A 15601-nucleotide genomic window follows, 5' to 3' on the forward strand; every position below is an offset into this window, starting at 1 on the left:
AATTTTCAACTTTTGTAGTTTATGGACAAATAAAATATTTAGTTCTCCCCATAAACATATAACTATTGAGATAAAAAACAGTGGCATACTGAGAGTTCTGCATGTTCATTACCATACGAAACAGAGGCTGTAACAATGTAAACAGTGTTTGGCTGCTGTTACATTTTTCATCTTTAATCCCTTATTCCCACTTCCAAATAAAACAGAGTGAGATTTCTACAGTGGTCACTCAGTTTTTTATTTAATTCTCTTTTCTTACCATATCTAGTCTCCATCTCCTGATTCCTCTTCACCCCGTGGTGCTGAATCGTCAAGTAGGCAACATCACCAAGATGTCTGTGGTACAGCAGAACCCTCCACTAATAAAGAGGTAGAGTGCAGTCTTTTTAAGAGACAAGTCCTGTTCCACTTACAGCTCATGTCTTCATATCTTCTTCTTCCCCCTCCTTGTATATGAAAAAAACAAAACTGAAGAAAGCAGGTGCCATCTAACTATCAATTTGTATTGTAGTATCTATGTACTGGTCAGTTTTCTACAAATATAGAAACTGACTGAGAATTGAAATTCCAAGTAATAATAGTCATATCCAAGTTTTCTTTGTTTCAAATTTGACAAAGAAAAAGGATAGGCCTATGATTTATGAATTATATTTTTTAAATCTTTGTTTACATTTTGGGAGCTGATGGCTTTCAGAAGGTTTAAAGCTATACCAAAGTCTTTGAGAGTGTTAGTTTTGTGCTTTGATCTGCGATACTCTTTGGGCATTATAGCCTTTAGCTTTCATTAAAGTACAGATTCATTAATGTCAGATAATCCATTTTTGACTACTAACAGTTACTAGATATCATTAGTCATAGTCCAGGTGTTAATGAAATAAAATGCTACCCAGTATCAGGGTAGTAAACCAGATTTCATAGTCGGATATGTTGCAGAAGTCATTTCTCAGGGTTTATTTTTTTTAAATCAGCATTGCATTCTTCTGTATATCCCTTACAAATAACAATAGTAAGAGTAAACCTCTTTGCTTATGGGAAATAGTTGTATGTCTGAACAAAACGTTAATTTTAAAGAAATCTAATGTTTTGTTGAACAGACAAAAAGATTAATCCAACAAACATTACCTAGTTCTTTTATGAAATTATATTTTATGCACCAGGATTTAGATACATATTTCTGTGTTTAAGTGACATCAGGTGATGCCGCCTGTTATTTGTAGTACCAAAAGATTCCCAAATAAAACTACTAGAATTAAAGATTTTATTTTATTTTTTTATTTTAACATTGTTGCAGTTAATAAATGTGTTAGACATTTAATTTGATGTTGGTTTACTCAACTTTATCCCAAAAGGAAACTCTGCGGGGCAGTCAGATTCCCCAATGGCTTACCAACATGAATTGATTAAAGTCCTTGAGTCTGTTAATTAGAAAAGTGTATACTTTAAAACTGCACTTGCATGGATAAGCTTGTTGTTTTCTGAACCACACAGTCGGTCTGTCTCTGTACCTGTCAGAATGCAGCCAGTCAAGCTGTTGTGTACTGCACTGACAGCAATCGGATAAAATTATCAAAATCAACATCTATCATGGGTTTAATAAAAAATAGTCATAGTAATAGACAGGATGATCTCAGGGCAGCCTCTCCTGCTTTGACAATAAATGTTTCCCAACACTTAATTTTCCTTAAATATGTTTAGCAGCAGGAGGCCTTTATTCAGTGACAACTTCGTCCTCTGTTGGCTTTCTCTCTCAGAAGAAGAAAGCATTTCAGTGTTGCCCTGATATCCTTATATCATGCCCTGATTAACCTTTTTCTGCCACTAACAGCTGTTTTTATAACAAGCCCAGTATAATAAATTGTAAAATACTACTACTCAGAGAATCTATGTAGTAAGAAATGGAAAAGATTTATGGGGTCATTTAGTCCATCTTCTTGCCACTTAGGTGCAATTGCCTGACTGAGAGATTCGCTTACATTTTTACATACATATAATACCGGGTAAATTGCTCAGCATAAAAAGGGATAATAAATTCCCTATGTACTGTAAGTGAACATTCAAAAGTACTTGCACTTCATATGAGATATTGAGCTTGTTCCTGAGCTCTCACTGATTTTCCACTGGTATAATTATATTGAGAAATCAGTGAAGTGAATGCTGATCTACTTCATTGTGGAATTAGGGTTAGGCATATCAACATCTTGTAATCCTTGGTTTCTCCAAAATTCCTGTCACAAACATGTGTAATAGCAGGTTTCAGAGTAACAGCTGTGTTAATCTGTATTCGCAAAAAGAAAAGGAGTACTTGTGGCACCTTAGAGACTAACAAATTTATTTGAGCATAAGCTTTCGTGAGCTACAGCTCACTTCATCGGATGCATTCAGTGGAAAATACAGTGGGGAGATTTATATACACAGAGAACATGCAACAATGGGTGTTACCATACACACTATAACGAGAGTGATCACTTAAGGTGAGCTATTACCAGCAGGAGAGCAGGGGGTGGGGGAGAGGGAGAAACCAGCTCTCCTGCTGGTAATAGCTCACCTTAAGTGATCACTCTCGTTATAGGTTTCAGAGTAGCAGCCGTGTTAATCTGTGTATTCGCAAAAAGAAAAGGAGTACTTGTGGCACCTTAGAGACTAACACATTTATTAGAGCATAAGCTTTCGAGAGCTACAGCTCACTTCATCGGATGCATTCAGTGTGTATGGTACAATGTGAATGGTAACACCCATTGTTTCATGTTCTCTGTGTATATAAATCTCCCCACTGTATTTTCCACTGAATGCATCCGATGAAGTGAGCTGTAGCTCACGAAAGCTTATGCTCAAATAAATTTGTTAGTCTCTAAGGTGCCACAAGTACTCCTTTTCTTTATATGTAATAGCAGCACATGTGGCAGTGCACTATATACCCTACATATTCTGACATAAAAATTGCCTTTAACAAATATCCTCAGATAGGCTTATTTCTAAGTGTAACTAAATGATGAGTATTACTGCAGTTAGAGCTGGTAGGTGTATGAAGCCTTTCACTGGGCTTTTTTCTAGAAGTTATAAATCGAAATGCCCCTCTGCCATGTACAATGGCCAAACCGGACAATCTCTATGCAAAAGAATAAATGGACACAAATCTGACATCAGGAATCATAACATTCAAAAACTGGTAGGAGAACACTTCGACCTCTATGGCCACTCAGTAAAAGATTTAAGGGTGGCAATTTTGCAACAGAAAAGCTTCAAAAACAGACTCCAATGAGAAACTGCTGAGTTTGAATTAATATGCAAACTAGATACCATAACATTGGGTTTGAATAGAGACTGGGAGTGGCTGGGTCATTATACACATTGAATCTATTTCCTTAAGCTAAGTATCCTCACATCTTCTTGTCAACTGTCTAAATGGACCATCTTGATTATCACTACAAAAATGTTTTTTTTCCTCCTCCTGCTAATAGCTCATCTTAACTAATTAGCCTCTCACAGTTTGTATGGTAACTTCCAATTCATCTGTGTGTGTGTGTGTGTGTGTGTGTGTGTGTATATATATTTTCCATTCTATGTATCTGATGAAGTGAGCTGTAGCTCATGAAAGCTTATGCTCTAATAAATTTTTTAGCCTGTAAGGTGCCACAAGTACTCCTGTTCTTTTTGATAATATTGCAAGTCCTTTTAAATATTCCCAGATTATTATTTTTAATTTGGAATTCCAAGTACTTAAAATGTAATTTATTAGGCACTATTCCTGTTATTCCTATATAGATCAGAGCATCTCTTGGCACTCAGAAATGTGCTGTCTAGTACCAGACTCAGGGTAGAACAGCTTAATATATGAAAATGATAATAATATAGGATACACTTCAAAATAATAACTCCTTAATAATTGCTGATATTTAAAATTTTTCCTAATAAGCTGTCAGCTGTCCTTTGCTAATTAACTGTCACTATGTTTTGGGGTTTTGTTTTTTGTTTTTGCATGGAACGATTTTAATGCATATTTGAGCATGCTTTGTTCTGTTTGAAATCCTGTTTGTCTTAATTACAGTCCAGAAAAAGTTTGGCTTCATTCCCAACCTATGTTGAAGGTAAGCAGTGAGAAATATAATTTTGAATGTATAACACTGTCCATATTATAATAGAATGCTTTTGTACAAGTAAAAATGCAAGAAGTCTATGGACTGTGAAGGTAAATGTTAACTAGGGCTGGGTGAACTTGTTTAGATCAAATATGAACCAATCCAGAATTTGAACCAAACCCCAGAACTATTTTTTTGGAAGTTAGAAAAGCTTAATTATCTTTTATTTTGTAATGTTTCATTAGTGGTCCCAGCCCAGTTCCTAAGGGATGGGTGACAACATCACATAAGGCACCACTGGAATTTTCAGTAATCCATAGCACCTTTCTTGGAATTCACAGCACACTGGATGTGCATGGAGGCTGAACTACCCTCTGATGACGAAGGATGGAGGTCAGACTAGATGATCATAATGGTCCCTTTTGACTTTAAAATAAAATAAAAACATCAATAGTCTCTCCAGGGTTGAGCTTTATTGGCAGGGCCGTGGTGGTGGTAGGGAATGTCCATTACCCATGCTGTACCTGTCCAGTGGATAAATTTTTTTAAAATTATATATATGAGGTTCACCCATCACTAGAATTAACATAAGCACATTCATATTTGTATGTTCTGTGTGTACACATAAATATTCAGCTGCATGCCATTAAACATAAATAATATAAAGGTAACGATAGCATGGAACAAGCAGGGAAATTCTAAGTTAATTTTGCTACTTTGTCCTTAAAATTCTTGCAGTTGGCCTTTTGATTTATATAAAGATGAGAATTGAAGCCAACCTCAGATTTCTGTCTTGGGATTCCTTGGATTGTTTTCCAATATGCTATATTTGGAAGGCTATACAATAGAAATACATTTTACAGAATTTCAGAAAGCTGATTCAGTCTTTGAGGTAGATACTGTAAGTCCTCAGAGTGGGTTTTTTCATATTTGTAAGAAAAATAAAATTTCACTACTTTAAATTTTATGACAATAAAATGCTGATAATTTCACAAAAAATGAATTCTTGCAAAAGTAAATGCTATGTATATTTTAATTAAATTTGAAACCAGATTTTTCTTTCTTGCACACCGATAAGCAGTGTGTTACATGAAGCTGCCTTCGAGATCAGAGATTAAAGAGAAAAATCCAGTTCCTAGTAGATGAAATGTCCAAGGGGAGAATATTGCTTCAATTTTAAAGTGATCAGTCTGAAAAACAGTAGATCATGTAGATATTATAAGGACTCGTCCTGCAAGGGACTGAGTGCCTCCTGATCAGCGTCATAAGCTTGCACTGACACCAATGGGAGTTGAGGTTTCATGGCAACTTGCAGGACCAACTCAATAGTATATATTAGCCCAAGCATAAATCCCTTACTTGGCACATCTAGCATCAGAGCCTATAGCAAGGAGAGTTTCTTTATCTAAATCAAAATTATCCCTCCTGAAGAGATCAATCCCCCCTGTGTGACTTTTGTGAGTAGGTCTGGCATAAAACTATATACTTTTCAATGTGATGTGACCGTTTTTAACTCCACTCTGGGGGAAAAAATCATACCTATAAAATGCTCTGAGAAGATTCCGCTGCTCATCATTCCAATTATGGTCAGTGCTTGAATAATAGAGGTGCTGTTTGTTGATATTGAGTTATATTCCTATTCTTCTTTTTATTTTAGACTGTAGCTAAATGATATATGATTATCTTAGTCAAAGACATAAGGATGTTGGATGTAGAGAGAGAGAGAGAAATGTAAACGCTTTGTATTTTTTGTAGGAATGAAAATACATTTTTTATTTTGCTCTAGTTAACCTTGCCTCATGGAGCAAACTATTGTGGGAGGCAGGTTGGATGAGCCATTGCAATTTCTACTGTAGAGATGTTGAAAGTACTTTGCTCAGTGTTTTTGTTTGCCTTGATTGAACATATTGGTTGTCCTGCCATCATGCTAACTCTAAGTAGCTCAGAGCAGCATTTATAGCCATCAGATGCAGGCTAGGTAGTGCAAGTGCTGTTTCTCTCCATGGTATAACATAATTTTGCTCAGCAATTTGTTTTCTGTGTTATAGTTCCTGGACCCTGTGATCCTGAAGACTTAATTGATGGAATTATTTTTGCTGCCAATTACCTTGGCTCCACTCAACTCCTTTCTGACAAAACTCCCTCCAAGAATGTGCGAATGATGCAGGCTCAGGAAGCTGTTAGCAGAATCAAGGTGAGGAATGTATCTTGCTGTTCATGTGATTTGGTGTTTTCAAACTGCAGATCCAGGTGTTGCATGCTTATGCAGGTATTCCTCCCTTATTGTTACTTATTGTTTCAAAGGTTAGGTGCCAGTTTCTTCTGAAAGAGATTCGTCTGATCTTGGGACTTGAGCGGGAAGGAGGATTCACTGGATAATTTGGTTTAATACGCCTTTCATAGTTTAGTCATCAAAGCTTATGGTGATCTAAATGGTGGTGTAAGTTATATCATAGATGTAAGATGTGAGAAAATAGGTTTAGCTGGAAATTTTATACTGTGTATGCTTCTTTTGCCCATGCTGTAATTTTGCATTCGGTAAAAGTTATGCTACTTTAACAGTCACACCCGTTTTCTGACCACTTCACATGTAGGCAATCACAGCAGCCAGAATGCTGTAAGAAATAGTTCATGCAATCTCAGATGTTAAACCTTGGACATTCAGAACCTATGGTGAAAGAATAAATATTGGCCAGGTCACCAGGCTTATTCTCTAATTTTAAACTGAAGATGCCATAAATTCTTTAATTTCCACTTGGCCACCTGAGATGGACAGTTGACTGTCTCATTCTAAGGAAGGTAGTTCTGAAAGTGCAGGACCCTTCTAGTACTAGTCTACATTGTCAGCACTGGGTATGATCTTAAGTCTCACGTGTATGGATGTGTGTATGTGTATTGTGCCATGCTTTGTTTCTTAAATACTTTTCTAAAAGGATTCTGTAGTTTTGAGAGACACTTTTTCCACTGCTGCATAATAGTATTTCATATTGCTTACAATAGTTCAGTTACCAAATATCTGATCAGAAAATATATTTTCATCAGTTCAATATCAAAATGTTCACAGGTTGCTGGTATCCAAAATAATGAACACCCAATACAGGCTGTGTTTGATAACATTGTAAATGGGGCTGGTAGTGCCACCTGTTATTAATGTTGCCCAACACTTGCCATAATGAGACTCTGTTTTTAGTTGCTTCTAATTTTGCCAGGATTTACTCACTTGGGCTGAAATTCTGCCTCAAACTGAATTTTTTTCTGGAAAACTTCAACCAAAACTGTTTGATCATTTCTGAGAATGAAGCTAGGGAAAAAATATGTCATTGTGGTCATGTTAAAAAATTCTGGTGACTTTTCTCTTTGAGAAGCTCTAGTGTCCCTGGTCATGCTTTAGAGTAGGGACTTGAAATTTGGCAGAACAGTGGCCTTTCTGTTCAGTATGTGCCTTTTGCCATCTCTATGAAAGTCCTCCCAAATAGGGCCAAGTTATAAGCCTTTGAAAAATTGCAGTTCACACATGCTCAGTAGAGGCTTTGATTTTAACAGCTACAATTTCAATATATTTTGTCCTAATTGAGCATGCTTCACCTTCTCACAGTTCCTATTGCTGATGAGACTCCACTGAGCAATGGAGCATGCCCAAGCCTGGGGCTACATAGATTAACTCAGATTTTCCCTATGATGGCTGCTCCAAACCAGGATTGGGCTAAGAACTGGAACCAAGAGTAGCGTGCCTGTCTCTTGTCCTCTCAAAGACCATTTGCTGGCAACCAGACAGCATGGAGGAGAAATACCTCATTTAAAGGCAGAGGAGACAAAAGCTAGACTGGCGGGAGAAACAGGAGTAGATTGGGACAAGGAGTCTGGTGAGACTGAGAGATAAATATGAGTCAGAGTTGAGGGGGGAGACTGAGACTGGTTGGGCAAGGGGACTTAGGTTGGGGATTGAGTGCAGGTGGGCAGGATGGGGCTGGGGAGGGAAGCTGTCAGGGAAACACTGAGGTCAGACTAATTGCTGAGGGTTAAGAGGGAGACTGGGACTGGCTGGACAAGGAGACTGGAAAAAAGAGCCAGGGAGGGTTGAATCTGGGAGAAGGAGCAGTTGGGGAGGAGACCGAGACTGGATTAGGTGAGGGAGTTATCAGGGATGGTGAGCCAGAAGGGACGGAAGAAGAGAGGCAGATCAAATGAAGAGCCAGGAACTGGGACTGGCTAGGCAATGAGATTAGGAACAAGGAGTTGGGGTGGGAGGGGGGAACTGGGATAGACTGGGCAAGTAGATTTGAAGGGGTTGGGGAGGGGGAGAGACGTGAGAATGGGACTCTGACAGTGAGCCCAGAGTGGGAGACTAGGACTGGCTGAACAATGAGACTGGGATGTCAGGAGAAGCCTGAGGAGTGGAGACTGGGACTGGATAGACAAGGAGATTGGGACAAAGAGCCAGAGGTGGTTGAGACAGGACAAGGGCAGATTGAAGAGGATGGGGCAGAAGGTATCAAGCTACTGGGAATGAGCAGAAGAGTCTATGCCCTAGAGCGCACTTCCTCTGGAGCTTGGAATGGAACCCAAGATTCTTCTTCGAGTGCTTGCTCATGTCCATTCCATTCTAGGTGTGTGTGTGCTCACTACATGCACCGGTGCCGGAAGTTTTTCCCTCAGTGGTATCCATTGGGGACCAGCTCTGGCGCCCTATGGAGGGGAGTGCACATGCCACGGTATAAGGGGTGCTGCCAGCTCCCCACACGCTCAGTTCCTTCTTACCGCCAGTGATGGTGTTAAAACTGCTCCTTGCCTCGGCAAGAGTTGCATTACCCAGTGGTTTTCTTCTGTATTGTGTGTAAATAGTTGCTTAAGTGGTTCTTTTGTGTTTTAGTGTTAGTAGTTGGATAGTCCCCTGCTGGGATTTCTTCCCAGGGCTGGGGCATACCCTGTTCCCCGGGCTTTAAGCCGTGCGAGCATTATCAGAAGATCATGTGATTAGCAACCTGCATCAACACTGCTTGAAGTGTCTGGGTGACATCAGCCCACATCAGCAACAAGTGTCAAATCTGCAAGAGCTTCAAGTCAAGAACCAAAAAGGAGCGAGACATAAGGTTGAGAGTGCTCTTCATGGAGTCTGCCCTCGCGCCTGTCTGCAAGCCGCCGAAGTCACTGAGTGAGTCATCGTCGGTTGAAGTGCACCTTCAGCATCGACTTCCCAACACCAGTTCCAGTCACTGGTACCAGCGAAGAGGCCTGTCTGGGTTCCTTCCGCACTCTGAACTCTGGGGTACAAATGTGGGGACCTGCATGCAAGACCCCCTAAGCTTATTTTTACCAGCTTAGGTTAAAAACTTTCCTAAAGCACAAATTCCACCTTGTCCTTGAACAGTATGCTGCCACCACCAAGTGATTTAGCAAAGAATCAGGGAAAGGACCACTTGGAGTGCCTGTTCCCCCAAAATATCCCCCCAAACCCATACACCCCCTTTCCTGGGGCGGCTTGAGAATAATATCCTAACCAATTGGTTACAAAGTGAATACAGACCCAAATTCCTGGATCTTTGGACACTGAAAAAAAATCAACCAGTTCTTAAAAGAAGAATTTTATTTAAAAAAGAAGAAAAGGTAAAAATCCTCTCTCTGTAAAATCAGGTTGGAGGATAACCTTACAGGGTAACAAAAGATGCACAAAACACAGAGGAACTCCCTCTAGACTTAGTTTCAAAGTTACAACAAAACAGGGATAAACCTCCCTCCAGCAAAGGGAAAATTCACAAGTTGAGAAAACAAAGATAAACTAATATGCCTTGCCTGGCTGTACTTAAAATTTCTGTAACATGAGAGACTGGTTCAGAATGGTTTGGAGGACATGGATTGATGTCCAGTGCCTCTTAGTCCCAAGAGCAAATGAACACAGAAACAAAGACACACCCCCCCCCACACACACACCAGATTTGAAAGCATCTTTTGTCCCTTTTTGGTTCCTTTGGTCAGGTGCCAACCAGGTTATCTGAGCTTCTTAACCCCTTACAGGTAAGGAGGAATTTTACCCTTATGGTTATGACAAGGCCTAAGACGCGCCAGGACAGCGGGTGCTCCCCTACTCCACAGGGGGTAAGGGCAAAGGTTGTGGAGGAACACAAACTCCTGAGGAACAACGGCTCTCCGGTGTCCACGCTAGCACGGACATCCCCAGCCAGACTCTCCAGCCCTCCAGTGGACCCACCACCCACTCTGTCTAGCAGAAGAGATCCTCAGCTACTGGAAGCCCCATCCACCCCGGAGGCCAAAGACATCGTCTTTGCCATTGCCACCAACACCTCACTCCTGCGTGGCTGTCTCTAAGGTGAATTCAGCGATGGGACCTGCACCGCGGTCCCCGTCGATGCGGCTTTGCTCCCCAGCACCGAGGCGGTCAATGTTGAAGTGTCGATCCCCAGGGATGTGCTTTCGACCTGCCCTGACCAAGTGGAGATCCTGGCATCACTGGTGGGATTCCTGATACCGGTCCCCCACGGGATTGCACCGCTCACTCGAGCCAACATGAGACCGAGGTGCACCGATCCTTGGAGCAGTGCTGGTCTCCGAACAGGAGACATTGCTCCCCAAGGCAAAGGTCCCCAGTGAAGCCATGATGCGGCAGATCCCTGGCATCGAGGGGGACATCATGGGGTCCATGGTACTAACTGGCTTCATCTAGGCGTTGGGCGTTGGCATCACGTTCCCAATCGCCAGACTCTCGGTATCGCTCAAGGAACTCTAGACGTCAGTCACCAGATACTTGTTGCCGAGCTCCACCACCGGCCTCTGAGCAGATGACATAGGGACTTGGAGATCCGGTACCGGTCCTCCTGCAATGAGTGGCATGGAAGCCAGCAGGCGGAGGACGCACCGCGATGGTCCCCGAGGCATCACTCACCCTCTTCGGACGAAGAGGAAGAGGCACCAAGTCCTTCGAGCCAGTCGCTCTCAGCCAAGCACAGAGGAGCTCCTCTGGTATTGCCGGCTGATGCTTGGCCCCAAGGCCAGTGGCCTCCCTCATGGCAGGTCTGGAAGCCATGGGGATTTTTGCAGGCACTGGGGACTCCTGTCCAGTGCTCGGTTTCAGGCGCGTTGGACAGGAGATCAGCAGCCGTCTCCTGCGCTCCCCCGCCATCAGACACAGGCTCAGAGCATGGTGCCCCGGAGCCTGCTATCGGGGTGGAAGCTAACCCAGAGGTGAAAGTCACACCCACCCTTCCCCCAACCCCTGCGTCATCGTCATCTGACTTCCCAGTTGATGTCTCAGGATGGTGCTAAGGTATGCCAGGAGCTACTTAAGAGGGCGGCAGCAAGCCTGGGCTTACCAGCAGAAGAGGTTAGTGGAAACCTCCAATGGCCTGTTCGACATTCTGGCCCTTGTAGCCCCACCCAGAGTGGTGCTTCTTCTACATAAGGAGGTGGAAAAGCTGGTGAAAGCCTTTTGGCAAACCCCTTCCTCCTGCCTACCCATTTCCAAGCGAGCAGAGAGGAAGTATTATGTTCCTGCTATAGGATCTGAATATTTGTATACTCACCCTGCCCCAGCTCCATTGTGGTATCTGCGGCCAATGAGAGAGATAGGGTCAACCCGGCCCTACTTCCAAGAATAAAGATGGCAAGAGGCTTGACTTGTTTGGGGGGAAGGCTTATTCATCAGCCAGCCTACAGCTCAGAGTGGCTAATGACCAGGCCCTCCTTGGCAGGTTATGATTTTGGCAGTCTATTGCCAAGTTTGCCAACGCGCTGCCCAAGGATTCCAAGATGGAGTTCCTGGCTACCCTCAAGGAGGGGAAAAGAGGCGAGGGCCTCCCTCCAGGCCGTGTCAGATGCAGCGGCTCAGCCGCGAGGTCCATAGCCACCATGGTGGCAATGAGGCGGGCATCATGGCTGATGTCTTCTGGGCTAGCCACGGAAGCCCAGCGCTCGCTACAGGACCTCCCCTTTGATGGCCTGGCCCTGTTTGCAGAGCAAACAGACACACAAAATTACTAAAGGACTCCAGGGCTACCCTTCGGTCCCTTGGCCTATACAAGCCAGTCCCTGCTAGAAAGAGGTTCAAGCTGTAGCAACCTCATAGACCTGCCAGTCAGGCAAGATTGGAACCCTATCATAAGAAGGGCAAGGGCTACAAGCGCCGCCAGGGCCACCAGTCGGGTTCAGCCTCACAGTCGGGTTCATCCCACTTCCCTGGAGGGAACAAGGGGGCATTTTGAGGGGGCGCCAGAGGGCGACATCCCAGTCTTCAAACTGGATCCTCCCCCTCTTTGTTTTTGCAACCACGTTTCTTTTTTCCTCCCCGCTTGCGCCACAATAACTACAGACCAGTGGGTCCTCGGCACGGTGGCAGTAGGGTACACCCTGCAGTTTATTTCTATCCCTCCTTCCCAACCCCCTTCCCCAGCCCTCTTCTGAAAACTTCTCACGATCAGCTGCTCAGACAGGAGGTACAGGCCCTTCTACAAGTCGGGGTTGTGGAGGAAGTCCCTGCGTATCGAAGGGGAAAGGGGTTCTATTCCTGGTTTCTCATTCTGAAGGCCAAAGGCAGTCTCCGCCCCATTCTGGACCTGCAGGACCTCCACAGATATGTCAGTAAGTTGAAGTTTTGCATGGTCTCCCTGGCCTCCATCATCCCTTCCCTGCATCTAGGAGACTGGTATGCCACCCGCGATTTGAAGGACACCTATTTTCATATTTCATATCAATATTCCAAGGGCACAGATGTTTTCTGTATTTCATGGGGGGGACCACTCACTTCCAGTTTACGGTGCTCCCTTTTGGCCTTGTAATGGCGCCAAGGGTGTGCGCAAGGGGGTTCACCAAGTGCATGTCGATGGTGGCTGCTTACCTCGGACGTCGGGATATCCAGATCTACTTGTACGTTGATGACTGGCTCGTCAAGGGCTGCTCCAGGTCCCAAGTCCAGCACAGCATCAAAGAGCTGCAGGACTCATGCTGTCTCTGGGCCTGTTGATAAACGAGCAAAAGTTAATGTTGGTCCCGGTACAGAGGATTGAGTTCATGGCTTGGTGCTGAACTCTACCGACCCCAGGGCGTTTCTGCTGCAGGACAGGTTCGACTCCATGCAAAAGCTAATTGTTGACCTCTTCATGCACCCGATCAGCACAGCCAGAGTCTGTCTCAGGCTTCTAGGCCACATGCAGCGTGCACCTAAGTGGTCCACACACAAGGCTCAAAATGCGGTCCTTCTAATTGTGGCTAGTAACGGCCTACTCCCTGTCCAGAGATCTGCTGGACAAGGTTGTCACGATCCTGTGCAGAGTACTAACCTCCCTAAAGTGGTGGTCCAACCCAAGGGCGGTGATGGCAGGAGTGCCATTTGCAAACCCTCGACCCACGGTCTCACTGATATCGGATGCCTCAGACTTTGGATGGGGGGCACATCTTGGGACAATGCGGACCCAGGGAACTTGGTCCCTGGAGGAGCGTGCGCTGCACATAAACGTCATAGAGCTCAGGGCCAACCACCTAGCTTGCAGGGTCTTTCTTCCCTAGTTGTCGGGTCAAGCGGTGCAAGTCCTGACAGACAACATGGCCTCCGTATTCTCTGTGAACAGACAAGGGGGAGCATGATTGTCGGCTCTTTGTCAAGAAGCCATCCACCTGTGGGCCTTCTGTATCCAGCGTGGAAACCACATGGAGGCAGCGCATCTCCCTGGCATTCACAACACGCTGACGGACCGCCTCAGCAGATCATTTTGCTCTCACCACATGTAGAAGCTCCGTCCTGAGGTGACCCAGATCATCCTCCGCAAACAGAACAAGAAATGTCGGTGTTTCTGCTCTCTGCAGGGTGTAGATGAGGCCCTCTCAGAAACATTCCTCTCAGAAACATGGGCGGGGGATCTGCGGTACGCTTTTCCACCAATCCCTCTTATCAGCAAAGTCCTGTCAAAAGATCAAGAGGGACAAGGTTTGTGTCATCGTGGTTGCCCTGGCATGGCCTCACCAACGCTGGCATGGCACGCTCATGGACCTAGCCATAGCCACCCTAGGGCTACTGCCCAAATACCTGGATCCCCTGTCTCAGGACCACAGTTGGCTCCTGCACCCAAACCTCACCCCACTTCACCTCATGGCTGGGCTGCTGCATGGCTAACCCAGAGGAGCGAGCCTGCTCCAGTCAGGTGCCACAGATGCTATTGGAAAGTAGGAAGCCCTCAACTAGAGCGACATACCAGGTTAAATGGAAGTGGTTCTCCTGCTGGCAGTGGAGTGGGGTATCTGTCCAACCCAGTCATCTCTCCAATCCATCCTGGATTACCTGCTCCAGTTGAAGAATCAGGGCCTTGCTTTCTCCTCCATCAAGCTTCACATGGCGTTCATGGCGGCATTCCACTGACATGTTCAAGGTCGGTCGGTGTTTTCACATGACATGATGGTCAGGTTTCTGAAGGGTCTGGAAAGGCTCTTCCCGCCGATCAGAGACCAGGTTGCCCAATGGGATTGCAGCCTGGTCCTCTCGAGGCTCACCCCTTTGAATCTTTGGCCTCATGCTCCCTCTCTGTGGAAGGTGGCTTTTCTGGTGGTCATTACCTCAGCGAGGGTCTCCAAACTATGGGCTCTCACGTTGGAGTCATATACTGTTTTTACAAAAACAATGTTCAACTGTGGCCCTATCCAGCCTTTCTGCCCAAGGTGGTGTCCTCCTTCCACATCAACCAGGACGACATCCTCCCAGTGTTCTGTCTTAATCCGCAGTCTCTTGCGAGGAGAGGCGGCTACATGCATTGGATGTTCGACATGTGCTTGCTTTCTATCTGGAGCACACCAAACCTTTCCACAGATCGACTCAGCTCTTCATAGCAGTAGTGGAAAGAATGAAAGGCCTTCCTGTGTCTTCTCAGAGGATCTTAAACTGGATCACCTCTTGCATATGTACCTGCTATGAGCTGGATTAGGCCCAACCGCTGTCGATTGTGAAAGCCCACTCTACCAGAGCATAAGCATCCACGGCAGCCTTCCTTGCTCATATCTCTATCCAGGACATCTGGAGGGCAGCAACGTGGTCTTCGGTGCACATGTTTACCATTCATTATGCCATCACTCAGTAGGCCAGAGACGATGCTGGGTTCAGCAGGGTTGTGTTGCAGTCTACGTGTCCGTGAACTCCTACCCACCTCTGGTGGTACTGATTGGGAGTCACCTAGAATGGAATGGACGTGAGCAAGCACTCAAAGAAAAAAAAGACAGTTACCTTTTTCTCATAACTGATGTTCTTTGAGATGTGTTGGTCATGTCCATTCCATAACCCGCCCTCTTTCCCCATTGTCAGAGTTCCCAGCAAGAAGAAACTGAGGGTGGGGGGGAGCCAGCAGTGCCTCTTATACTGTGGCATATGCATGCCACTCCAGAGGGCGCCAGAGCCAGTACGCTACAGATACCACTGAGGGAAAAACTTCCGGCACCGGTGCATGTGGCAAGCTTACACACCTAGAATGGAATGGAATGGATATGAGCAACACATCTCGAAGAATACCAGTTACGAGAAAAAGGTAACTCGTTTC

The 15601-nt window shown here is 44.7% G+C and overlaps 1 protein-coding gene across 3 annotated transcripts in view; it reads left to right on the forward strand.

Moving 5' to 3' along the window:
• APBA1 (amyloid beta precursor protein binding family A member 1) overlaps positions 1–15601 on the forward strand; it is a 141025-nt gene that overhangs the window by 97084 nt on the left and 28340 nt on the right. For all 3 annotated transcript variants that reach the window (XM_038403220.2, XM_038403221.2, XM_043515570.1), the window contains exons 3-5: positions 269–370; positions 4046–4085; positions 6125–6270. In XM_038403220.2, coding sequence (XP_038259148.1) covers positions 269–370; positions 4046–4085; positions 6125–6270 — 288 coding nt within the window. The remainder of the gene's footprint in view (positions 1–268; positions 371–4045; positions 4086–6124; positions 6271–15601) is intronic.

The sequence above is a fragment of the Dermochelys coriacea genome, chromosome 5 (assembly GCF_009764565.3).
Source record: "Dermochelys coriacea isolate rDerCor1 chromosome 5, rDerCor1.pri.v4, whole genome shotgun sequence".
Lineage (NCBI taxonomy): Eukaryota > Metazoa > Chordata > Testudines > Dermochelyidae > Dermochelys > Dermochelys coriacea.